General features: G+C 39.8%; 1 protein-coding gene across 2 annotated transcripts; it reads left to right on the forward strand.

Moving 5' to 3' along the window:
- Positions 1-311: 311 nt before the first annotated feature.
- Positions 312-21,937, forward strand: LOC122648942 (proline-rich protein 11). 2 transcript variants are annotated; one of them, XM_043842267.1, is made up of 4 exons: positions 312-499; positions 563-682; positions 11,185-11,239; positions 21,358-21,937. In XM_043842267.1, exons 1-4 carry the CDS (start codon positions 353-355, stop codon positions 21,741-21,743), a joined length of 708 nt encoding a protein of 235 aa, XP_043698202.1. In that variant the 5' UTR covers positions 312-352; the 3' UTR covers positions 21,744-21,937. The 2 variants fall into 2 exon arrangements, with proteins under 2 accessions (XP_043698202.1, XP_043698201.1); XM_043842266.1 differs by having other exon boundaries at positions 312-682.
- The last annotated feature ends 2,333 nt before the right edge of the window (positions 21,938-24,270 follow it).

A 24,270-nucleotide genomic window follows, 5' to 3' on the forward strand; every position in this document is an offset into this window, starting at 1 on the left:
TCCTGTTCTAGAACGTGTACTATTACTTTAGAATGCATTCCAATAATGCATATCAAACACAACCTGAAAAACTAAAGGAAACGTATTATCTATTGGAGAGCACACCTGACCCTAGACGCGGGAGTGTGTAAAATGGCCACCACACCCCTCTTCATCCACGCCTTTGTTGGCCACAGGCGCAGGGACCACGCTCCCGGCAGAGTTCATTTCCCCAAAAATTAAATGGGATGAAAAAATCCCCCACTCTGCCGGTGTGGTAGAGAGTACACACTACCTTCCGACAAATCTCTGGATTTGGTTATTCAGTTCTCAGATCTTCCCACTTCCCCGTTCCTACTTGGCACACGAAGACATGGAGGGGGAAGAGGGGAAATCTGTTGCGAGCGCTACGGCCGAGACCCAGACTAAGTCTTTGAACTCTACGCAAACTCTCCCTTCCGAGCCGCCGCCAGCTCCTCCTTCTGCTCCTCCGGTTGTTTCTGCTCCTCCGGCTGTTGCTCCTCCTCCGGTTGTCTCTGCTCCTCCGGCTGTTGCTACTCCTCCGGTTGTCTCTGCTCCTCCGGCTGTTGCTGCTGCTTCCGTTCAGAACAAAAAAAGGAAGCTGGAAGATGTCGATCTCCGTAACTCCACTTACTTCAAGATCCGTGCGGTCGTTAAAGATCTTCGCCCCTGCTTTATCGAGGTACGAAATTACGAACTTGTTCGGGAAAAGGGAGGAAAAACACAAATGCATGAAAAATTTGCAGATTTTTCCATAGGTTATCTTGATTTTCTGTACAGATTCTTTTATTTTTGTGTGATGAAATGCTACCTTCGCTTTGCTGGCCCTTTTATGTCTTTAGTTCTTCGCACTCTCCTCTCTGCAGCATTGGGGGTCTTTAAGGGTAGAATTTCTCCAGAAACGATCTTTCTTTCCCTAACCTTGCTGGTCCTTTTATCTCTTTAGTTCTTTGCACTCAGTCGTTGCTTTGTATCAAGTCATGTCGTAAGGAGTTTGACAAGGACTTCTAGGTTTTATCAATTTCTATTTACTTCAATGTTATGACATTGAATTGACTTGATTTATATCAAGTCATCAATCTCTCTTTTCATGATTGGGGCGAATTAGGCAGTTCCTTTTTTTTCTTTATGCTTACCAGGGAAGGGGACATAGCTGTGAAGATGCTTTTTGGAGTTGTTCATTTGCTAGCTGATAGTACAATGGTGTTGTAGTCTTAGGTTTGTGTTATTGAAACATTGCATAATGCAGTTTAGCCATGTAGGACACTAGAATAAGGTGTGTATAGAGGATTATGGCTCACCGGGTTGTCAGGAAGTTTTGGTGTTCGCTGCAAAATCCTCCTGCGAGCCACTGACAATCATTGGAACTTGAGATGTACTTTCTTCTAGTTAGGATGAGCTTATTGGTGTTATATATTGTGAACATTGGGCATTGCCAATTGTACTAGTTAGAGGATGTTTACCTATTAAGTGCCTATCATGCTCCTTAACATGGAATGATATTAATGATGATGTGTGTCTTGATTTCACCTGCATACTGCAGGTCATAGCTATGAAACATTATCATGGGTGATGGACGTGAAGAGGGGGATTGGATGATATTTTCCTTTGTTCTGGAACTTTGAAGCATAACTATGTTTATTTTTCAGCTACTAGAATTACTTTAACTGATGTAGGCACAGCATGCCCTGGTGATTACCTCATATATATTTTTTTAAATTTATTTTTGTGGGTGCACAATTCTTTTATGGATGAGCTCTTAGTAATTAGATTCTTTGATGTGGTTGAGGCAGCAAGGGCGAAGAAATGTGAGGATCTTTAAAAAGGTATAAAATTGCTAGAAATGAAGTTAAGAAGATCGTGGGAAAAACAAAGGGCAAAGAAATATAAGTCTTTATAACATTTTGAGCATAAAGGAAGGGGAAAAAGCTATTTATAAGATAGCCAAACTGAGGCAAAGGAAGAGTGTAGATGCGTTAAAAGTGAAGATAATAAAGTTCTAATAAGGGATGAGGACACTAAGGAGAGATGGAAATTTTTTTTTCTACAGCTTACTAAATGAAGATATTTCGAGTAATAGTGCCCCGGAAGGTTGCATTACCCATCAAGACACCATATATCATGGATATATACAAAAAATTAGGGTGCCTGAAGTTAAAGAAGCTTTAAGGAGAATAAAAGTAGGCAAGACACCAAGTCCAGATGGGATCCCAATAGAAGGGTGGAAGAGTTTAGGAATCTGTGGTTTATCTTGGCTAACCAAGTTGTTTAATCAGATTATGCGCACAAGGAAAATGCTAGATGAATGGAGGAGAAACATTGTGGTTCTGATTTATAAAAATAAAGGTGATATTCAGAGCTGTAATAACTATAAAGGCATGAAATATTAAACTTATGAGTCATACTATGAAATTATGGGAGAGAGTTATTGAAACTCGTCTGGGACAAGAAACTATTCTTACGGATAACTAATTTGGTTTTATGCTAGGAAGATTAACAACATAAGCTGTTTACTTAAGAGACTGATGGAAAGATTTAGAGAATGCAATAGGGATCACCATATGCTCTTAATTGACCTAAAAAATGCTTATGATAGAGTCTCGAGAGAGTTAATTTGGCAAGTATTAGAGAAGTGTTTTAAGTAAACATGTGGACGTAGTTAAAGATATATTTAGTGGTGTGGTGACTAGTGTAAGAACTGTGGGGGGACAAGGTAGTGAATTCCCAATTACAATTGGGTTACTTCAAGGGTCAGCTTTAAGCTCTTATTTGTTTGCGCCTATTATAGATGAATTAACCAGAGACTTTTAAGATCAGATCCCTTGGTGTATGCATTTTGCTGATGATATTGTTTAGGTGGAAGATGCAAAAGCAATATAACTGACTCCATTTAGTTGGGATAAGGCTTGAGTTGTTGTTGTAGACAAAAGCAGGGGTTAACGTCAAGTTGGAATTATGGAGATCAACCTTGGAATCAACAGGTTTTAAGTTAAGTAAATGGAAACAGAGTATACGGTGTGTAACTTTAGTTACAATAGGACGGATAATGAGGTGGTGAAAATTGATGAGAAGGAGATACCATATTCCGTAAAATGATTATTTTAGGTATCTGGGCTCAATTATAAATAAAGAAAGAGAAATAGAGTATGATGTTACACATAGAATTAAAATATGATGGATGAAGTGGAGAGGTGTGTCCAGAGTGTTGTGTGATCGATGTATTCCTTTAAAACTTAAAAGGAAAATTGTATAGGACAGACATACGAGCAACTATAATTTATTTTGCGGAATGTTTTTTTTTTTTTTAACCCGAATATTCTCTAGGATCCGGGCTGGCCCTTAGGAATTTATTAAAATCAAAATCAATCAATGGAATGAAATACAAGGGGGGACATACCCGCCTTACCCCAACCCGAAACAATAGGATGCACTCACCCGATAAATAAAAATAAACCACTCCCACCCTATACAAAGCCTCACTAGCACTACTGCTTTCTCAACAATGGTATACCCGCAACATCTTCATGCACAATACTTCTTCGGCCCCGTGGCAAATTAGAGCCCGAATGGAACCGGGAGTTGTCTGCCGAATCACAAGCATAGTTGGCCAACCAATCCGCTGCTCTATTTCCTTCTTTGAACGTAAAAACTATATTCAGGCAGAGAGCGGCTCCTAAATCCAAAATCTCCTGAAACCAATACTAGGCTTTCCAAGTGCTGCACCTTCTCTGCGAAATACAGTGAACCACCATAGAAGAATCCAAATTCACATGCACTGCCACCAGTCCCATCTCCGCACAAAGTTTGAGCCCATCTCTCATTGCTCTAAATTCCGCAAGGGTATTGGTGCACTTCCCATAAAAATTAGAAAAAGGCCACCACCGCCCGACCCTCCTGATCTCTTATGATCCCTCCTCCTCCTCCCAATCCAGGGTTTCCCCTGCACGCTCCATCCACATTCAGCTTTACCGTACTAAATGGAGGGCACCAATATACAAGAATAGGCGGTTTATACACAATGGAGGGATAGGGATATCAAAAATCTGAAGCAGGAGCCTCTCCTTCACCGTGGTATGCCTTGTAATAGACGAATAAGGCAGCTCCTTAACCCAACTTTTGACAGCTTCGATGATGGAATTAGCAGTTCTAGCCTTCTCTCCATGCCTCCTGTTGTTCCTCTCCTTCCAGAGTTCCCAAATGATAAGCGAAAGGATAAAACCTGTAATCAGCCCACATAGAGATCTACCACTAGCGTGACTGTGCTAGAAAGTTATTCTATTTTTAACACCCTGCGCCTGAATCACTTCCACATAAAAAATCATGGAAAAAAAAACTCCAAACTTTGGAAGCCGTGGTGCCCTCCACCAAGCAATGAGCCGCTGACTCTCCCTTAGGATGCCCATAACATTGTCATTTGGACGCAAGGGGAATACCGACCCTTTTCAGAGCATCCTCTGTAGGAATACCACTGCACATGACCTGCCAAGTTTTGGCGGGATAGATTGGTTCCAAAACCACTTTGCAAAGGGTTTAGTCTCTCCAGCGTTTCTTATTTCGTTCCAAAGGGCTTTTGTAGAAAATGTTCCATCATTCGCAGGCGTCCAGATTAGAGTGTCAACTTTTGAAGATAATACAAAGTTGTTTCCAAGGATGCTTTCACGCACTTCTCCAGAATCAATCTGCATTAGGATCTCTTGATTCGAACTACTCTCACTGTTCAAAACATCTCGAACTTTTAAATTAAGATCAAGGCAGTGTGCTCCATCCACCTGATCCATAAGAGAACCCCATCCTGACCAATTATCAAGCCAAAAGCTTATTTCCCCTTCTCCAATCAACCACCTAGATCTTGAGATCATGAAATCTCGAGTCCTCGACTCCTTAAGACTCTTCTCCATGAGATTGATCCAACCGCTCTCAAATCTGCCAGAGCAATATGCTTTTTTTGAAAAATTTCTCTTTGAAGGAGCACCATAAAGAGTTCTCTGTTGAAATTCTCCAAAGACCCCTCATTTGCAAAGCATTGCTAACGTCCTCTAAACGGTGAATGCCTAGACCCCTTTCGGCCTGAGGACGAGTAATTTTATTCCAAGCCACCCAATGATGACGCCTTCCCCATTCCGATTGCCCCCATAAAATATCCAAGCAAATGTTATTGAATTTTTTTAACACTGTGCCAAGAAGATCCAGAGTTGAGATGATATGAATGGGTATAGAGGCCAAAACATGTTTGAGGAGCACAACTCTACCACCTGTATATTGCAATTTGCCCTTCCATCCAGCAACATTCTTGCGCATTTTAGCCAAGAAGTCATCAAAGAAGTTGATTTTTAGCCGACCTGCATACAAAGAAGCACCAAGATATATAATCGGCAAATTTTTTTTATTAAATCCAGTTACTATCTCTACCATGTGATGCTTGGAATCATCCACTCTATTCCCTAACACAAAGCAGCTTTTTTGCTTGTTAACTAGCTGTCCAGAATAACTCTCATATCTACTAATGAGGCCAATAATCTGTTTTAGAGAATTTTTTAGGCATCGACAAAAAATTATTGTGTCGTCAGCAAAGAGGCTATGAGATATACATGGGCATCCTCGCGACAGCTGGTAATACTCCGCCATTCCTTCCATGAAGGGTTCTCAAGCCTCTACTGAGGACTTCTTCCGCAATAATGAAGAGGGAGAGAGAAAGAGGATCACCCTGGCGCACACCCCTTGAGGATTTGAGGAATCCCTTAGGACCTCCATTCATAATAACCGAAAACCAGCAATTCTCCGTTTTTTTTAATTAAATTAATCCCCACTCCGCAAAGCTGAATCTGGTCAAAACCTGATACAGAAACTCCCATTCCAGACGATCATATGCATTAGCCATGTCCAATTTTAACACCAGATTTCCACCCCGTTATTTTTTGTTAATTTCACGGACCACCTCTTGGACTAAAGCGATATTATCATGAATACTCTGGCCTTGGATGAAATCTGCTTGCTCCTCAGAGATAATGGGAAGGCAAAATAGATGCCAATCTTGAAGAAACAACTTTAGCAATAATTTTATATGAAAAGTTACATAAGCTTATAGGACGAAAATCAGCCATTACCTTGAGGTTCTCTTTCTTGGGAATGAGCACTAGATTTGTTGACGTGTAGCTTCTTGGAAAAAACCTCCTGCAAAAAATCCTTGACCACCTCCCACACCTCTTTGCTAATAATATCCCAACACACAGTGAAAAAGTATCCTGAAAAGCCATCAGGTCTTGGCACATTATCCTTAGATAAATCAAATACCGCCTTTTTAACCTCCTCTAGGGATGGAGATGCCAGTAGAAAAATATTATCTACTTCAGTGACCAATTGAGGAATCGTATAAAGCAAATCTTCATTTCTCTGAGTATTTTGAGACGTGAACATGTCAGAGAAAAATTTAATGGCTTCATTAGAAACTCTTTCCTTCCCCGAGATCCAATCACCATTGCTGTTTTTAATTTTTCCAACTTGTTTTTTCTTTCTTCTCACATTCACCATTGCATGGAAGAACTTAGTGTTCCTATCCCCCTCCTTGAGCCACTTAACTCTGGATTTTTGCTTCCAGAAAATTTCTTCCTGAAGGAGAGTACCATGAAGAATTTTCCTTGCTTCTATCAACGCCTCACGAGTCACTTCATTGGGATTTTGATCTGACTCTATTTCAGCTTTGCTCACTCTATCTTCAGCATTCCTGGCTCTTTGATGAATAGTGCCAAATACAGTTTTATTCCAGGTGCGAAGCTGAGATCGAAGCAATTTCAACTTTAGAGAAAGAGAATACAAGGGAGAACCAAATACCGGAGTGGCCTAGCACTGCTTAATAAATTAAAGCTTGGATGAAGAAGCCACATTTGTTGAAATTTGAAAGAAGAGACCCTTGGATTTACCTGAGTCAAAAATTCCAATTGAATAGCTGCATGATCAGTACACACTCTATTCAGATGCACCACCCTACTTACTGCAAAGGAATTCACCCAGCTCCTAGTCAGTAAAAAACGATCCAGGCGAGCTAATATTTTTCCACCTCCCTCTTGATTGTTAGACCAAGTGTATGAGTTTCCTGAAAAGCCTCCATCAATGACAGCAGTATCATTCACAAAATTACCGAAATCTTCCAAACAGGTAGAGCAGGCTGGTCGTCCTTCAGCCTTCTCCTCTGGGTTTAAAATGGCATTAAAGTCTCCCCCTATGGCCCACGGTAAAGAAATTGAGAGAGCGTCGTCCTTCAGCTTTGACCAGAGTTCCCTATGATCACCAGACGAACATAAGGCATGAACAAAAGTGATAACAATTTTTGTGGAAGACCCCGTGATGCATTCCAAGGACATATATTGCACATGTCTTGGGGCTACTGTAATTTGGATAGCACTTCTCCAGAAAACCCAAATTCTGTCACCATTATTTTCCCCGTTGGAACACATCTCTTACACCCTATTTTCTTCTTAATGCGAGAAGCGTTCCCAAAAGGGATTTTAGGCTCCGCAATTGCCACCATATCTACCTGAGAAGATTTAATAATTGATTTCAACCGCCTAATCGAAGGCTTGTTCCCCAAACCACTAATGTTCCAAAAGAGAACAATCATCAAAACTATTTAGAAGTAGGGGGAATGGGTCCCATGGACCTAGTGAACATACGCTGTACATTAGACAATTGTGCAATAGAGAGCTCAGCCTCTTCACCAACCTTCGAATAACTTTCCAAACCTGCAGAATTCTCCTTAGTAGTGCCCCCTTGCTCACAGATTCGAAACAAAAAAACTGCAAAATTTCTTTCAATAATCTCACTCGAACGACGAAGGTCTTTGATTGCAGATTTCTTGCTCAAAATATGGCTTAAATTATTAACAAAAATGTCATCTTTTGTAGATAGATTGTTTCAAGTACCCGTCTGCGATTCATTGTCTTCTCTTTCAGATCAAAATTCCTCCAAACCTGTTTGATTGGGAGGATCGATCCAAGCCTCTATCACTCCTTCACTCCCTTTGACCCTTTGTTCCTCATCATATCCCTGATCGCGCTCCGTTTCATCACTGACGATTACAGTTTGAGGTTCAACAATAGTCTTTAGACTAGACTCAAACCTCCTTCCAGTGGGACGCCAAGATCGACGATTACCTGCATCCCCATCTCTCCTAGCGCCTGCGATTTCACCAGCGCCTTCGACCGGCTGATCTGCTGCAATAGACAATTGATAAGGTTGCCCCTTCTTTAACCCCGTCAAATTTTCTTGGCCATTAACGCCCTGCACATCTTCAGCCACCATAACAGTTTTTCCTTTGTCGCGAACCATATCAGCCTTGTCCTTATTCCCCGCACTTTCAACATTATTCAATCCCCTAATTGTATTCACATGTGATAACACCTCACGGTTTACAGCTTGCTTTGTCCACTTTCAGCACCTGGCGCAAGCACCTCACCCCCCAGTTCATTCTGTTTCCCTTGTTCTATCTGCCCACCACATGGTTTAACCACTGCCCCTTCATGTGCATCACGCTTCTTGCGACAAAACTCCTCCCCATGCTCTAATTTCTAGCATCTCATGCAGTAACTAGGCTTACGTTCGTACACTATTTTCTGGAAGAAAGCGGCAGACCCACACCCAATCCAGATACGCTCCGGGTGCTCCCAACGAAGATCCAATTCAACACACTCTCTAGCAGCCACTGTCTGAGTACAACCCGACGTCGCCCCATCCACCTTCAGCACCGTTCCAATTGTTCCCGCAACCGACAGGAAAAAATTTCCATGGTATAGATTAACAGGCAGACCAGGGAAAGAAATCCAAATAGGGGCCACCGGCGATTCCAGACCCGCCTTGAAATCTCTCGACCGCTTAAAGAATCGGAAAGAGAAATTCGTAATAATCATCTGTTCTTTAAGCCATACTTCTACATAATCTGATTAATCCATAAACTGAAATAAAAGATGACGTTGATCCAAAGAAGTGATCACCACATCTGCTGAGAGATGGAATGACGCCTGGACAAATCTCTTGATCTCAAATATGGATGGTCGTCCATAAGAGCATTTAGCTATTAACGCCAGACGGAAAGGAACTTCAGAACTTACGATCTCTTCAGCCGAGAAGAAGACAGCCGGCAAACCAAGATGAGACGAGGGTCTTTTAATTGGGACCACTGGAGAATTGCTCAGCGCCGAATGGGAAACCACCGATACAAAAGAATGAACCACCCCAGCAGCCCCACCAGCACGCCCACCCTCGCCATTAGAGACAGTCCCCGCCACTGCCGCCAAGCTTCGATCAGGAGGGAGATCCTCCCTTGTGCAGGGAGGATCGGGCATCACAACCCTAGTTTGAGCGCTAATGTGCACCTGCAGAGCCCCTCCCTGCTAACGTGTGCTAATCTTTTTTGAATTTTGACATCCATATATATATAATGGAAAGATGAACGAACCATGGGATACCCGTTGCGGAATGTTGGGTAGTTAAGAAACATCATATGGATAAACTTAGTGTAGCTGAGATGAGGATGTTGAGATGGATGTGTGGTAAAACTAGGAAGGTTAAAAATAAGGAATGATCATATTAGAGCTATTTGGAAGTATCTCTAATACATGATAAGCTGTGAGAAAGTCGTTTGAGGTGGCATCGCCATGTACAATGGAGTCCTTTAGATGCTCCAGTACAGAGTAGTGTTTTGATTCAGATTGAAGGAGCTAAAAGAGCCAGAGGTAGATCTATAATGACTCTGGGAGAAGTGGTGAGGAAAGACATGCATAACTTAGGCCTTGTAACAAGTATGGTTTTGAATAGAGCTGATTGGAGGGTCAGGATCCATGTAGAGTTGGGATAAGGCTGAGTTGATGTTGAGGCAACAATCCAGTCTTTGTTGAGAATGGACCTTCTTTACCCCTTGGATCCTTTCCTGGATGTGTGAGATTCATTGGTTATGGATAAGGATGAGGTTGAAATGTCAGGTTGTGCAGATTGAACAGGATCTGGAAGCAGCTTTAATCTTGATGCTGACTCTGCAACATCGAAATTGAGACTGTCAAAGTTTGTAGATAGGACAGTCTTTTTATTGTCAGATGTCCATAACTTGGAGACTGGTACAGGACGCAAAAGAAAAAAAAAAGACAGCGTCCCAGTGCAAATGTTAATATCATATTTTTTCTTAAGAAGAAGGTTTCATGCTACAGTTTTGCTTTCGACCTTTCTTTGTTCCTATGGAGGTTGTAGGAGAGCAACAGCATTAGTGAGTTCTCCAATGATGAGACAAGGTTGATCTATGCTATATAGAATTTCCAGGGAGGTTTGAAATTTGTTAGAGTCAGATGTCCATAACTTGGAGGCTGTGGTACAGGATGCAAAAATGTTAATATTATACTTTTTTTTATCAGGAAGATTTCATGCTACAGTTTTACTTTCTACCTTTCTTTGTTACTATGGAGGTTGTAGGAGATTAACAGAATTAGTGAGTTCTCCAATGATGAGACCAAGTTGATCTATCCTAAGCAGAAATTCCTGGGTGGTATGAAATTTGTTGGCTGGGTGTGAGGCATTGAACTCTCATATCACTGCTTCACCTACTAGAAGGGGAAAGAAGGCTGGACAGAGTTATCTGAAGAATTGAAAAGAGGAATATTATGAGTGGTTATGATGATGTTGTTGTCCCTTTTGTTCTTGTCTTTGAGTAGCTTCTGCTTTTTGTGCTAGGTTGTGGTTGTTTTTCAGTCAAGTTCACCTTGCTACATGGGAATCTAAATTTGGTGAGTGAGAACATGTTAAAAGTACTGTTTCAGTCATTTCAATTGTAATGAGCTAAAGTTAGCAAAACATATGGCCAATTTAGTATGGAATCTGGTAAAGAAATCAAGTATATGGGGTTGTAGGAGAAATAAAAAATATTTGTCTGGGTATGGACAATTTCAGTGAAATTTGAAAAGCATGAATTTTCATCCAAAAAGATTATTTGTGCACTAACAGACTCTTCCATTTTGGTGATTCTAAATGGTCCTTCTGTAAAAGGAGTGTCCTATTTTGCACTTGATTCCTAGGATTGGAACCTTCTGCTATTAAGTTACCAAAATTTACATGGGAATGCATTCTCTGTTAATATTTTTTATTTCTGATTCATCTTGAAATATTATTTTGCCTGTTCTGAGCCTAAAAGTTTTTGTTCTCTTGAAGGTTCTCCAAACTCCTGACTTTCGAAATTGCAAAGCAGCTACTGAAATCCGGAAAAGTAAGCTCTTGAAGATGAATTCTAATTTGTCCACTTGCTGGGGTTCTTCACTGTGTTTGCAAATGTTTCTCCCTTTAAATGATAATCTTTTTTCTAGATCACATCTGAAATTACTGATGTGTCGGCATTTTGTTACATCTATACAAACATTAGAATCTGCAGAAACTAACCTGGAATTCGTCTTTATTTCTGAGTAATCTTAATCAAGACCCAGAGGAACTCATGGCTCCTATAATAAATAGGCCCATTTTGGTTACCTGCTTCTGTAGCCTTTGACTAATTGGAGCTTGGTTAATTCTGTTGATCAAGTATGTAGTTTTGGTTCCTCCACCAAGGTGAAACCTGATCTACATACAATTCTGTACACATGGAGGCCAGTTAACAAGTGTATAATTTGTCAGTAATCCTTGTGACTTGCTTTTATCTATTGGTAGTTGCACCTACTGTGGATGTTCCCTGAGTCCTCTTCTCCTGTAACTGGAATAAATGAGGTTTGAGCACATGTGATGTCTGTTTAGTAACTCTAGCTTACCAAATTCTTTGAGATATTTCCAGGTAAAACCTTCTGACTAGATGAGATGATTGTCTTCTTCTTCTATTTCTGAGTCTCGATGGTTGCCTCAGTTTTTTTGGGTACTGTGCAGTTTATTTTCTGATTCCTTCATTGTTATGAGCAGTTTGCCATGGCTTGCCACCAAAAGTCCACGGACCAAGCTTAGCCCAAGGACTTAGGTCTTTGGGCTAAGCAAGGTTCAGTGTCTAGAACTTTCTACCAAAGTGTAGGAAGTCTAGATACTTGTAGAGAAAGTCCATTGTGTAGACCTTTCTACCATTGTGTGGGAGGAATCTTAGAGATTTCTAGAGAAGCTTCTAGAAGCAAGGAAGGAACTAGAGGTTACTTGTACATGGCTAAGTAGGAGGATTCTAGAGTCCTTAATGCAAGACCAGATCATCAATAGACAACTAAATCTAATCCCACAACAGGATCTCAAGTTAACAGTCAAATCACACAAAGCCAAGCAAAAGTCAACAAGTCAATGGAAAAGTCAACCTTCTCAGATGAGGGTCCAACTCTAGGATTCAATCACAAGCAACTTGAATAAGGTTCCTTCAAAATATAAGAGCAATCTAACGGCTGGATTAAAAGTAATTAGATGGGGATCAAATCTGAAATTGGAATCTCAGAAAAGAGGATATTTCAAATTAAACCAAATCAAGAGGTCAGATTCTCCCAAAACTCAGATCGAGCTTTGGGATTTAGAATGCTCAACCTATGCTCACAAGATGGATCAAATATAATGGTGGGATTTAGATTAATCAAACAAACTTCAGATCCGAAATCACAAAAGTCGGAACTAAGGAGATTTTTAATATCTTCAAATCAACAGATCTGATTCCCTCAAAAACCTGGTCGAGTGGTCCTCTGGGGTTCTCTTCAACACCCCCAAGTTGGCCCTGAACTGATGGAAATAACAGGTTCAGCAGTCCAAACAGTTTGGGATGAAAACTGGGACTGAACAGATATCTGCAGGGTTGAAAATTAATCTATTATAATGCAGTTTTATAAGAACAGATCAATGTAACATAATACTAGAGTGAAGAATGATTAAATCATTTAGGAACAGAGAGGAAACAACCTGTCAGTAGCAGTGCCAATTGATAGAAAATTCAAACAATACCTGGCTGGCGGTAAAACAGAGGGGGGAAAGGAAAACTAAAACAAAAACCTATCTCAGGTCTTGGATATCTCACCCACACTGTTTTCACAGATCTTAGACCAAAAGCAACATAGCTTCAATCAATAATCAAATCGTGTGTGGCTATTGATCCTTACAATATATTTATAACAACCAAAACAAAGTCATACTCTGAATAGGAGTATTCCTTAGCTAAGTAGCCATTACAACTTAAAACTGAAATAAAATAAGACTCAAATAGACTTCCCTAATTGCACTAAGAATGAAATAAAACAATTAAAATTAAACTATTAAGCTCCCAGGAGCTGGCTGGTCCAGCCAGGACTGGCTGGCTTGATACTCCATGAACCTGGTCCACTTTCACACCTTGTTTCTTGCTGCTTATGAATAGATACCGTGTGTACCAGCCTTGATCCTCCTTTGAAGCCCATTCGAGTGTCCTAGTCTACATCACCCCCCCCCCCCCCAACTTAGAAAGAACTTGACCATGAGTTTTGGTTAGTTGGGGACTAATCTTCACATGGTGTACATTCGTATTCAATCGTACAGGCAAAGAGGGTGCTCTTTAGGGCACTTCGAGGAAATGACGAACTCCACGTGCTCAGCTTCAACATCTTCAGATGCATCCATGGGATCATCCACATATGTGTCTCCAACCATCTCAGCTGTAGACTCAAGCTCTTTGTATAGAGGTGCTACGTCTGATTCGTCACTAGCTGTCAAGAACTCCCTGTGAGGTAATGCTAGTAACAGCTTTTCAACTCGTTAATGTAGGACAGAATTGCAAGCTTCAATCAGTTCCAGAATAGGATCTTAATTCAGAGGGGTGATTTAGGTTGATGGAAATAGGGCTGAAATGATAGGATGGATTAAGGGATAGGTCTAAGGTTAGGTTAGGGTGATCATAGTTATCAAGGCGGCAAGGCGACCAGGCGTTTGAGGGCCTTCCTAAGCGCCTTGGCGATAGGGTGGCCACAAGGCGTCGCCTTGGCGAACAAGGCGTTCTAGTATTCTTTTTTTTATATAACCATTTTATTTGGCACAAATAGCATATTAAAAATTATATAATTCTACTTTGCTAAATAAATATTAATGAGTCAAACCAATGCAAGATATTCATCAAAAAAAACAAATGACCAAACTATGTTCATCATATTATCATCGAAATATAGCATATAAATGTGGAACAACATTATAAATTATTAAATATAAAGAATATAAAGGGTTGCTAAATTATTATACATACCTCTATGATGCCAAAATGAGTGCCTAGGCAGTAGGCTCTAAGGTAGGAACAACAACATAAGAATTGCTGGTGGGGGTAGAGAAGCCACACTATCATATCATGATTTCTATAAAATAACAAAATGACGTCTATGATATGTATTCACAGGTCCACATTGTTTCAGGATGAGGATATATCATTCAATTAATTATAGGCAAAAGAAATGAGGATGGAAAAATAAAACAGAAAAGAAAGAAAAGAACATAGTGCGTCACAGGGAAGGAGAAGGAAGAAAAAAAATTGTTAAGGAGGAGGAGGAGGAGGAGGAGGATGAGAAGAAAGCGAAAAAAAATCGATTATCAGTAGGCCCCAAGGTAGGAATCGCCGGTGGGGGTGGAGGCTGGAGGAGCAGCAGCAGCAGCATAAGAAAAAAAAGAAGGAAAAATCGAGGGGACAATGGGACATGGAGGCGCAGTAGCTGGAGGAAGCTTCGTCGGAATCAAAGCCGCTGGCAGGAGAAGACCAATGCCGGAATCGATGAAGACTTGGAGTTGTTCCTTCACCGCTGGTTTTTTCTCCCAAACCCAAATAACGAAGATGAAAAGTCGAGGGTTTCAATTTTGGACTTAGTTGAAAAAGAAGAAGAAAAAGTCTTTTATACCCTTGATAACATGTATCTCAGTGTAGATAATACATACACCAGCCAATGAAAAGTTAGTAAATAGAATAAAACAATAAAAATAAATAAATGGGATTTTTATGGTATTGATCCAATGTATCTCAGTGTAGATATTCCATATACACTTTCCAATAATAAGTTAGAAAATAGAATAAAAAAGTAAATACATAAAATAAATTTAACAACAAAAAGTGACCGCCTTGGTCACAAGGCGTCCTAAGGCGTCGCCTAGGAGACGCCTTCGTCACCAAGGCGGTCGCCTTTCTTACATACCAAAAGGCGCCCCACCGCTTTGCTCCCATGTTTCCACTTGGACGCCATGGCGAAGCCTTGATAACTATGAGGGTGATGGAATAGGTCTGAAACAGTAGGGAACCCAAGGGTTTAAACAAAAAATCAAATCAGCAGCAGGTTTCCCCTCTACCGATTTCATTACAAGGCTGGAAAAACTGGTTTGGGCAGAATTGGAGAGAAAACCCAATAGCAACCATTCTGCTGGGCAGATGAGGCTGAAACTTGGATTGAGTGGGGGTCTTCGAGGGGGGAAAGTGCACTCAAAAGATTGAAGAAAAGTAATGGCTAGATTGGGCAGGGAGTTGAGGGAAAGGAATTAGAAAGTTAAGCTAAAAAATAGAAAGTAACCTTAAAACAGTAGATTGGGCAGCAGCAGAGTAGCTCGGTTGAAGGGATAAGGCTTCTAATAGCTTGAGAACCTGAATGGGATGAAGAACAGCGACTGAAAGCAACCTCCTGGGCTTTCCACTGCAAGGAGCCAACGGATCAAGCACCATCTCCATCCTCCATGGATCAAACACCAAGGAGAACTTCAAGAGAAGCAAACATGCATAACAGCAGTAGTTGACAATAATAATCGTGGGCTACTATAGCCCCTTTGGGTTGCTTTTATAGATTGCAATAAGAGAAAAATAGCAAGGAATCAAAATTGTAAAGTCTCAAAATTAGAAACTTCCAACCTTGACCTTTTATTTGAGTTACAAGACGCAATCAGTCAAGGCTGATGTGAACTGACATAACAACAACTTAAATAATATTAAGAGACTTAGTCTAACTAAAATTGAGACCACAACTTAAACTAGACCATCTGAACCAACCGGTTCATACAAGACTCAAAATAAAAGACATTAACAACCCAATAGCCCAAAATTGTGTCTGGCTGCCAAGCTAGGCAGCAGCCTTTGTACTAACTACTTAGTGTTGACAACATTATGAATGAATATGCTCGTACTTCTTATATTATTGAGTCCTTTGATATGTGGCATGGTAGATTAGGACATTGCAATGCTTCATATATTCTTTTCTCAAGTAAATTAGGCTTAATTGATAGTAATCCACAGCCTACATCTATGAGATGTCAAATATGTGTAGAATCTAAATTTTCTAAAGTGCCTCATTCGATTAGTTTGGAAAGACAAAGTTAGTTGTTGGAGTTAATCCACAGTAACTTAGGTGATTTCAAATCACATGAGTCAAGAGGTGGGAAGAGGTACTATATCACGTTTATAGATGACTATTCTAGGTATACTAAGGTATACTTATTAAGAACCAAGGATGAGGCTGAACAATCATTCATCATTTCATACAAGACTGAAGTTGGAAATCAGTTAAATAGAAAAATCAAGTGACTTAGAACTGATGGGGGGGGTGCAGAATATGACACCTATAGACTCTCATAGTTTTGTGAAGCAAATGGTATTATACATGAAATCACTGCTCTTTATCAACCTCAATCTAATGGGGTTGTTGAAAGGAAAAATAGATTTCTAAAGGGGATGATGAACTCTATGTTAATCAGTTGTGGTTTACCTTTGAATTTGTGGGGGGAAGCAATTTTGTCTGCTTGTCATATACTTAACCGAATTTCCTATAAGAAGACAAGTTTAATACCTTCTGAACTTGGCATGGTAGAAAACCAAATCTTAAATATTTGAAGGTTTGGGATTGCTTGGCAAAGGTAGATATAACCCAAGAAGAGGAAATTAGGACCTAAGACATGTGATTATGTTTTTATTGGTTATGCACATCATAGCACTGCTTGGCAAAGGAAATTAGGGCCTAAGACATCTTGATGGATTTTTTTTTTTGCTAATACTGTTATAAAATCTAGAGTTGTTTTCTTTGAACATATATTTCCTATGAGAATGGATCTATCTTTGACTAGCACATCTGTGATTAGTAATAGCAATTCATCGGAAAAGGTGAATGATGATCTATCAAGATCAAGTGAAGGTAAATCTAGTAGTGAAAATCAATTAAGGAGAAGTAAACGGCAAAGGAGAGAAACAAGTTTGGATGATGGTATGTTTACATACTTGGTTGATGATGACCCCATTACATATCAACAAGCAGTCACATCTCCTAACACTGTTTTTTGGAAAGAAGCAATGAAGAGTGAATTGGACTCTACAATTGCTAATCACACTTGGGAGTTAGTTGATCTTCCACCAGAAACTATAAAGTTCTGGACACCTAGTGGATTTTTAGAAAGAATTTGAAACATGATGGGGTCACTTTACAAATTTAAGGCTACATTAGTGGTCAAGAGATTCAAACAAAAGAAAGATATAGATTATTTTTGATACGTTCTCGCCTGTTGCTAAAATTGCCACTGTATGATTACTAATAGCAATTGCATCTATCTATAAGCTGGTCATACATTAAATGGATGTTAAGATCGCTTTTCTTAATGGGGCTTAGAAGAAGAGATCTATATCAAACAGCCCGAAGGTTGCATTGTTCCTGGACAAGAACACAAAGTTTGTAAACTTGTGAGGTCCTTGTATGGTTTAAAATAAGCACCTAAACAGTGGCATGAAAAGTTTGATAGTGTATTAACATCAAACGATTTTCATATAAATGATAGTGATCGATGTATTTACAGTAAGTTCCATAACGACATATGTGTACTTATTGTCCTCTATGTGGTTGATATGCTTATTATGGAACTAGTCTTGATATAGTAAAATCTAGTAATGATTTTCTTACGTCTAAGTTTGAAACAAAAGACATGGGAGAAGCTAATGTGATTTTGGGAATCAAGATCATTAGAAGACAAAATGAAATAATCATGTCTCAAGCTCATATGTGGGAAACCTACTTGGAAAGTATGGTTATTTTGATGAAAAGTTTTTAAAGACTTTTTTTTTTGCGTTTAGATGGTCATCTACAATGAAATAGGGGTGAGCCAATTCATAGTAGAAATATTCACAAATTATTGGTTCAGTCTCTTATTTGATAATTGTACAAGACCCAACATTGCACTTGCTGTTGGTAAATTAAGCCAACATACTGAAAATCTTGGAATGGAACATTGGGATGCTTTAACTAGGTTGTTGAATTATCTTAAGGGCACTATGAACTATGCCTTACATTAGAGTGGAAACCTGTTCTGAAGGATTTTGTGATGCAAATTGGATATCAAATTCCAATGAAACCTTAGCTACTAGTGGATATATATTTAGTTTAGGTGATGGTGCGATTCCATGGAAATCAATCAAGCAATCTTGCAGGACAAACTCCACCATGGAAGCAGAATTTGTGGCCTTAGAAAAGGCCAGATCTGAAACCAAATGGCTAAGGAATCTAGTAGCAAATGTACCATTATGGCCTAAACCTATGTCATCTATGCACTTACATTGTGATAATAAGGCAACGATTGCTAAGGCAAAGAGTAAAGTATATAATGGTAAGAAAAGACATACGTCTAAGACATAACTTGGTGAGGCAATACTTTAGTCAAAGGAGAATGTAGTAGATGTGTTCACAAAGCCGCAGACCACCAAAGTTATTCAGGAGAATAGGCTTAAAGGCCTGTGATTCATGAGTCAAGGTGATGGACACCTAACTTACGTGATAGGAGATCCCTGGAATTAGGTTCAAAGGGTAAAACGAAGTCATTGGATGGCTTGACTAGTACTATCATATATTCCCTATTCCGGCTAGATGGGAAGATAGTGCTTACCACAATGAAAGGAGGATGAGTTATTAAACTCTTAATTGGTCATGGCTCATACTAGAGGAGGGTATGTTTTTTGTGGTACATACCAGTTGACTAACCTAAGTGAATTTAGGGGGTGAGGACGCTTCCGATGAGAATTTCATGGGCGAATTCTCTAAACATTCATGAGTCCAAGGTAGGGACAAGGCCAAAGAATGTCCATATAATATTATGGGTTTCTCTACAAGGTCAGACAGTAGGATATGGGTAGTGAGTCGGTCACCTACACCAATGAGGAAAGGTTCAAGAAGTCTAACTTCATCCATACTCTGTGGCGTGTTTTATTAGATTTAATGGAGATTTAAGTCTGGAAGATATCTGCAACGATGTGTCTTGCCATTCTTGTGTGCTCAAACTGATTTTCTTTATTTTATCGTTTTTTTTTAAACTTGTGGGGGAATTGTTGGAAATGTTTTATTAAAGTTTCAAAATACCTTATGTTTGTGAAATTTTTGGTGTTTCGTGTTTTCCCTCCCACATGTTCGTTTTGGCTTTTTGTGTTGCTTTTGAGAGGTAATTTTGTATGGAAAGTTTAGTCCCACATTGGAAGTGAAAGAGATAAAGAGAGCTATATACATAGTTATAGGAATTATAAGGGACAAGACCTCTTGAAGTGAAGTGTCCCTCCTCCCATGTGCCGAGGTGGGTTTGGGGTGCTTTTCATACCCGCGCGCGTGTCAAGCCGTGCTGTGTCGTGGTGCGGTGCGGTATGGTGGCCCAGCCCATATTCTATCTTTCGGTCAGTTGGACCAATTTTGAGCTTACTTAGTCTTTTTGGACCATTTGGGCTAGGACTTGGGCCCATGTGGCAATGTTTCTATGCAGAGACATATCCATTTGTACAGGTACACTCACAGAACTCGGATTGGAATTTTTAAATCCCATCCATTTGAGTTAAGAGGCACACCCATTCCAAGGGGTACCTCCAAGAGACTTTTTTTCCTCTTTAAATAGAGGACGTCCCAGGCCATTTGTACATGATGATCAAGTGATGTCTCTTACCAAAACTCTCTCTCTCTTTGTAACTTCGTTTTTGAAATACATTTGTTGAATCTTTTCCTCCTACGTTTCTATGTGAGTTTCAGCACAACTTTGTGAGACTTGAAGGGGTTTGCAGTAAGGTAGTGCACCACTACTGCTAAAAGCTGGCTGTTGTCTCTAGTAGGCCAATTCACATTCACCCGGCTGCACCACTAGGGTGTGTCTATGGTCTTAAGGAAAGTGCCCATTGGTACACCTCAACCTACATCATTCTCCTTGGTGTGTTGCATACTCAAGCTTACAACATCTTCATTTGGTTCCTTCTAACTTTCTGAAGAACACATACACTTACCTTACACCATTTAAGTTCAAATCTCAATAGTTTTTACTTTTACAACAGGGTGCCTATAAATAGGGGTAGCCTCATTTGGCCAAGGCATCCACAAAACAAGCAAGCTTTCAAGCCTTGTACACAAGCTTTCTAGTTCAATACAATTCCCATTCACTCAAACTCTCTAAGAGTTCTTTCTAGCTATCTTCCCAAGTCCCTTAAGAATGAAGTAAGGCTGACTTAGTACTATTAAGAGTGTTAAGTGCCAGCACGATTGGCTTAGCGAGTCTAAGGCCGTGACAAGTAGCGGAGCAGTGCTTTGCTCTATTTTCTCAGGGTTGTTTTCCATCCTTGATGCTCGGACTCTAGTCGTTTAGAAGTTTGCTCGATTGGGCTTGGGGTAGGACTGGCGGAAGCCTGATAACCCAAATCCTGGAGATTGCATGGTTTTAACCCACTTATTATAAATAAGAGAAATTATTGTTGTAACCAAAATTGATGAAAAAGAAGTTGTTACCTTACATTTTTGCCATTTTTTAGTATTACACAGCTTTTTTCAATTAGGGTAAAACCTGTCATTTCACGTGTACTCTAAAAGTGTGCAAGAGAATGATAGCTCGTGAGAATTACATAATGGTAAGTTTATTTTCAATTATTTTGAAAACCCTTTTCTACCCTTGACGTAAAGAACTTTTATGATTAATACAAGGGGCAATCAAAAGAAGGTTACAATTTCCCAGTTCACCTCTTTGATTACAACGAGATGCACCCTAGTACCTATAAATAATATGATACTTATTTCTTCTCTTGGCCAATATTGTCTAATTTGGTTTTAATAAATGGTTAAGTATGGTGACTTGATCCTTAACCAGTGTACCTAAGGTTCAGCTAAAGGATAATCCTTTGGTGACCATGCCCACTAATTCTAGAGTCCTTTGCACATAAGTAGTACTTCTGGCTCCTCACTTTCCAAGTGGTATCTGACAGCACTCAGGACAACCCTGCGTTGATTCTGATTGTTGTCTTTTACATACTATGTGCAGCCAGCACTCTCCAATTTCTTTTCTCTTCCCCCATATTTTATGACCAGTAATATTTTTGTAACTCGGAGCTTTATTTGGTCTAGCGAGGAAGATGTGTGATAGTTTATATGTAGATATTCTGATGGATTTGTGAACTGGTACATGCAGAGATGAAGACTATGATGGATTTATATAAACAAATGACAATGGAGAGAATCTCTATGGCTAAATGTAAGAATACATTGGACGGTCAGACTTTATTAAGCGAAACCAGGGACAAGCAGAAACCAGTGGAAAAGCGCCAAGTGGAGAAACCAGTAGAGAAGCGCCAAGTGGAAAAGCGGGCAGAGCAACATAAAGCTGACAAAATTCTAGAGAAATCATCAGGAGGGAAGCATCCCCCTGGAGGAAACTCTCACAAGTCGGAAGATGCTCGAGTTCCAGGTACATATGTTGTTGGGGGGTCACCATGTGGCTGGAATTTTGTCATGTATCCTGGTAGTAAACCAGTCTATTATGGGGTAACAAAGGAGTCTCGTCAAGTCGCGAAGTAAGACAACAGTACAAACTTTTGCATCACCTTGGTCTCGCCAGGTGATAGGAAATGGATGATTTTAACCTCTGTAAATGCCGAATTGCTAATACCCATGGCCCCAAATTTAAGAAAGGAAGAAACAGTGTAAGGTGTGGCCTGGTTGGGGAATTTTTCGGTGTATAATTTTCAAAACATTAGTGCATTTTGTGCTCTGATTTGTCTTCAAAATGAATCTCTTTTGGTGCTTCTTCCGTGCTTGGCTCACTGCTAACTGTTCCATTTTGTGTCATCAATATCTCTTTCTCTGGGTCAGTTTTGGAATACTTTCTGTGATTTGCTTTCTGTTGGCAGAGTTAGAGGAGACAAGCTGATTTGCTGCTTCGGGACTTAGTTGTAAGTTGTCTCTGTGGCCATTGTAGTCTAGTGACTGGAATAGGATTTTCAAATGTATGTCATTTTAATTGGTTTTCTGTGATACTTATTATTACATTTTTTGTATTACTCTGCAAAATAAATTGTAATGATAGAGAAAAAGGGTTCTATGAGCAAACGGTGAAGGGTACACACTATAAGCCTCTCTCTCTCTCGGAAATGACATCGCTGCCCTCTTATTTAAATTATAAATAAACTGTTCCTTAGTAGCTCATTGGTGTGCTCTCCTATTTCTCTTGCTCAGAGAACCCTCTCCCCATCTAAAATCATTGGTACTCTTGGCACTCATGGAGAGCTTTACCCTCATCATATTGTTGGAAGTTTATTCTACCTCGACCGTGTTTCCTTCATCGACGATTAAGAGAGAAATTATTAATTCATTGGTTTTGGTGGTTTGATGAGACTCTTGGAATAGCACTAAGGTATTTCAGATTTCGAATAACAGGGGTTAGGGGAATAATGATACTCCAATAGCTAGATTCTTTTTATCCGCGGTGAAGAAAAACTTTTCTGTCATATTTAAATGTGTTTATTAGTCATCCGCTTTGTCTTCTAGTTCTATTGTGTGCAGGATTAGACCAGATTGAGAAAGATAGATCTCGACAACAACAGAAACCATCAAAATTAACTTTGGGTAATCTAGAACATGCATAGACAAATGGGAAACAACAGTGAGAGAGATCAAGAACCTTATATGGTGCTGGTGGGGCCTAGCAGCGGTGGAATCATCACCATATCATGATCCGATGGATTTGTTGGTATCTTCTGTGCTACGGTGATTAAATGACATCCACAAGTACCTTTAGAGTTTAGACACTTCAAAGAGTCATAATCACCTTTAATTCCCCCAATCAATTATAACGAAGAGAAAAGAAATTTAGAAAGGATACCAAACTATACTATAGTCCCTCAGCATCCATATCTGTATCTATAGAGACCCATCAGTTCTATCCAATTGATTGGGGCCCATGAGATTGTCAAACAGTCAATGCATGCATCTCTCTCTAGGTGTGTCCATCACTTTCTAATTATGTTCTACTATTATTTTATACGCCTTTATTAAATATATTTTAGAATAAAATAAGGGGCCATTGTCTCACTTCACCATTTTGGTGACAAAAAGATAAACCCTTAATTAATTTAGTTGATTTAAGTTGATTTAAGGGATGTAGTTGCTTCTCTCTCCCTCCTTCCTTCCCTAACTTCAAGCCATAACAGTTGGATTTGAACTGGTCTCCAGTTGAGAAATATGAACCCAATTATCAATGGGTCTATAAATTTTTTTATTTTTATGAATGAGGCCTAGAAGTTAGGATTTGTCCTTGTAAACCTAAACCCGGAAAAGACAAAGCTGCATTCAAAACTGAAAACTACAATTGACTTGATTAAGATTTTAAGAATTGTCAAAAGGCACCAAACCCTTCCTCCCTCACACCCCCCCCCCCTTTTTCAATTTAAGCTGCGAAGTTAATAGAAATTTTTTTTTTTCCCTCTTTATTTTTTTAGGGGTTCACCTCAAGTAAAGTACACCTCAAGTGCAACAAAAAGGTACATCTCATAGTGCACCTTAAAGTGATTTTATTTAAAACACTCCCTCAAGTGCATGTGCACTGTCAGATGTACCTTTTTGGTGCACTTGAGGGTGTACTGTACTTGAGGGGATAAAGGTCCATCATTCAGAGGGTCAAGGATCGTGGAGAATCCCTGGACCGAGACATTCAGATGGTGGGCAGAGGGTATCGAGACACATTTTAGGGGGATTATCAATCCTATACAATAGAGGCTTTATGGCCCTAGATGAGTGTAGTTTTCTTGCACACAAGGTGAATGGATACCAGTTTTTTTTTTTTTTTTTGTCAGGATCGAGTTTTCTTCCCCCCTCCCCCCACACAAAAAAGAGAGAATATCTTAATCTACGAGATTGACTATCTGATTTAACTGAGAAAGAGTATTTCAGGCTTCCTCTGATTGGACTGAGAAAGGGTATTCGAGACTTTCAACCATAGGGGAGTACGTTAAGGTTAACATTCATTAACCCAAGAATCCAATCGAAACGTCAAATCACCATGGTGGCGGAACTTTCACCCTTTTTTATAGTAAAAGGAACTACACAT

The sequence above is a fragment of the Telopea speciosissima genome, chromosome 1 (genome assembly GCF_018873765.1).
Source record: "Telopea speciosissima isolate NSW1024214 ecotype Mountain lineage chromosome 1, Tspe_v1, whole genome shotgun sequence".
Classification (NCBI taxonomy): domain Eukaryota; kingdom Viridiplantae; phylum Streptophyta; class Magnoliopsida; order Proteales; family Proteaceae; genus Telopea; species Telopea speciosissima.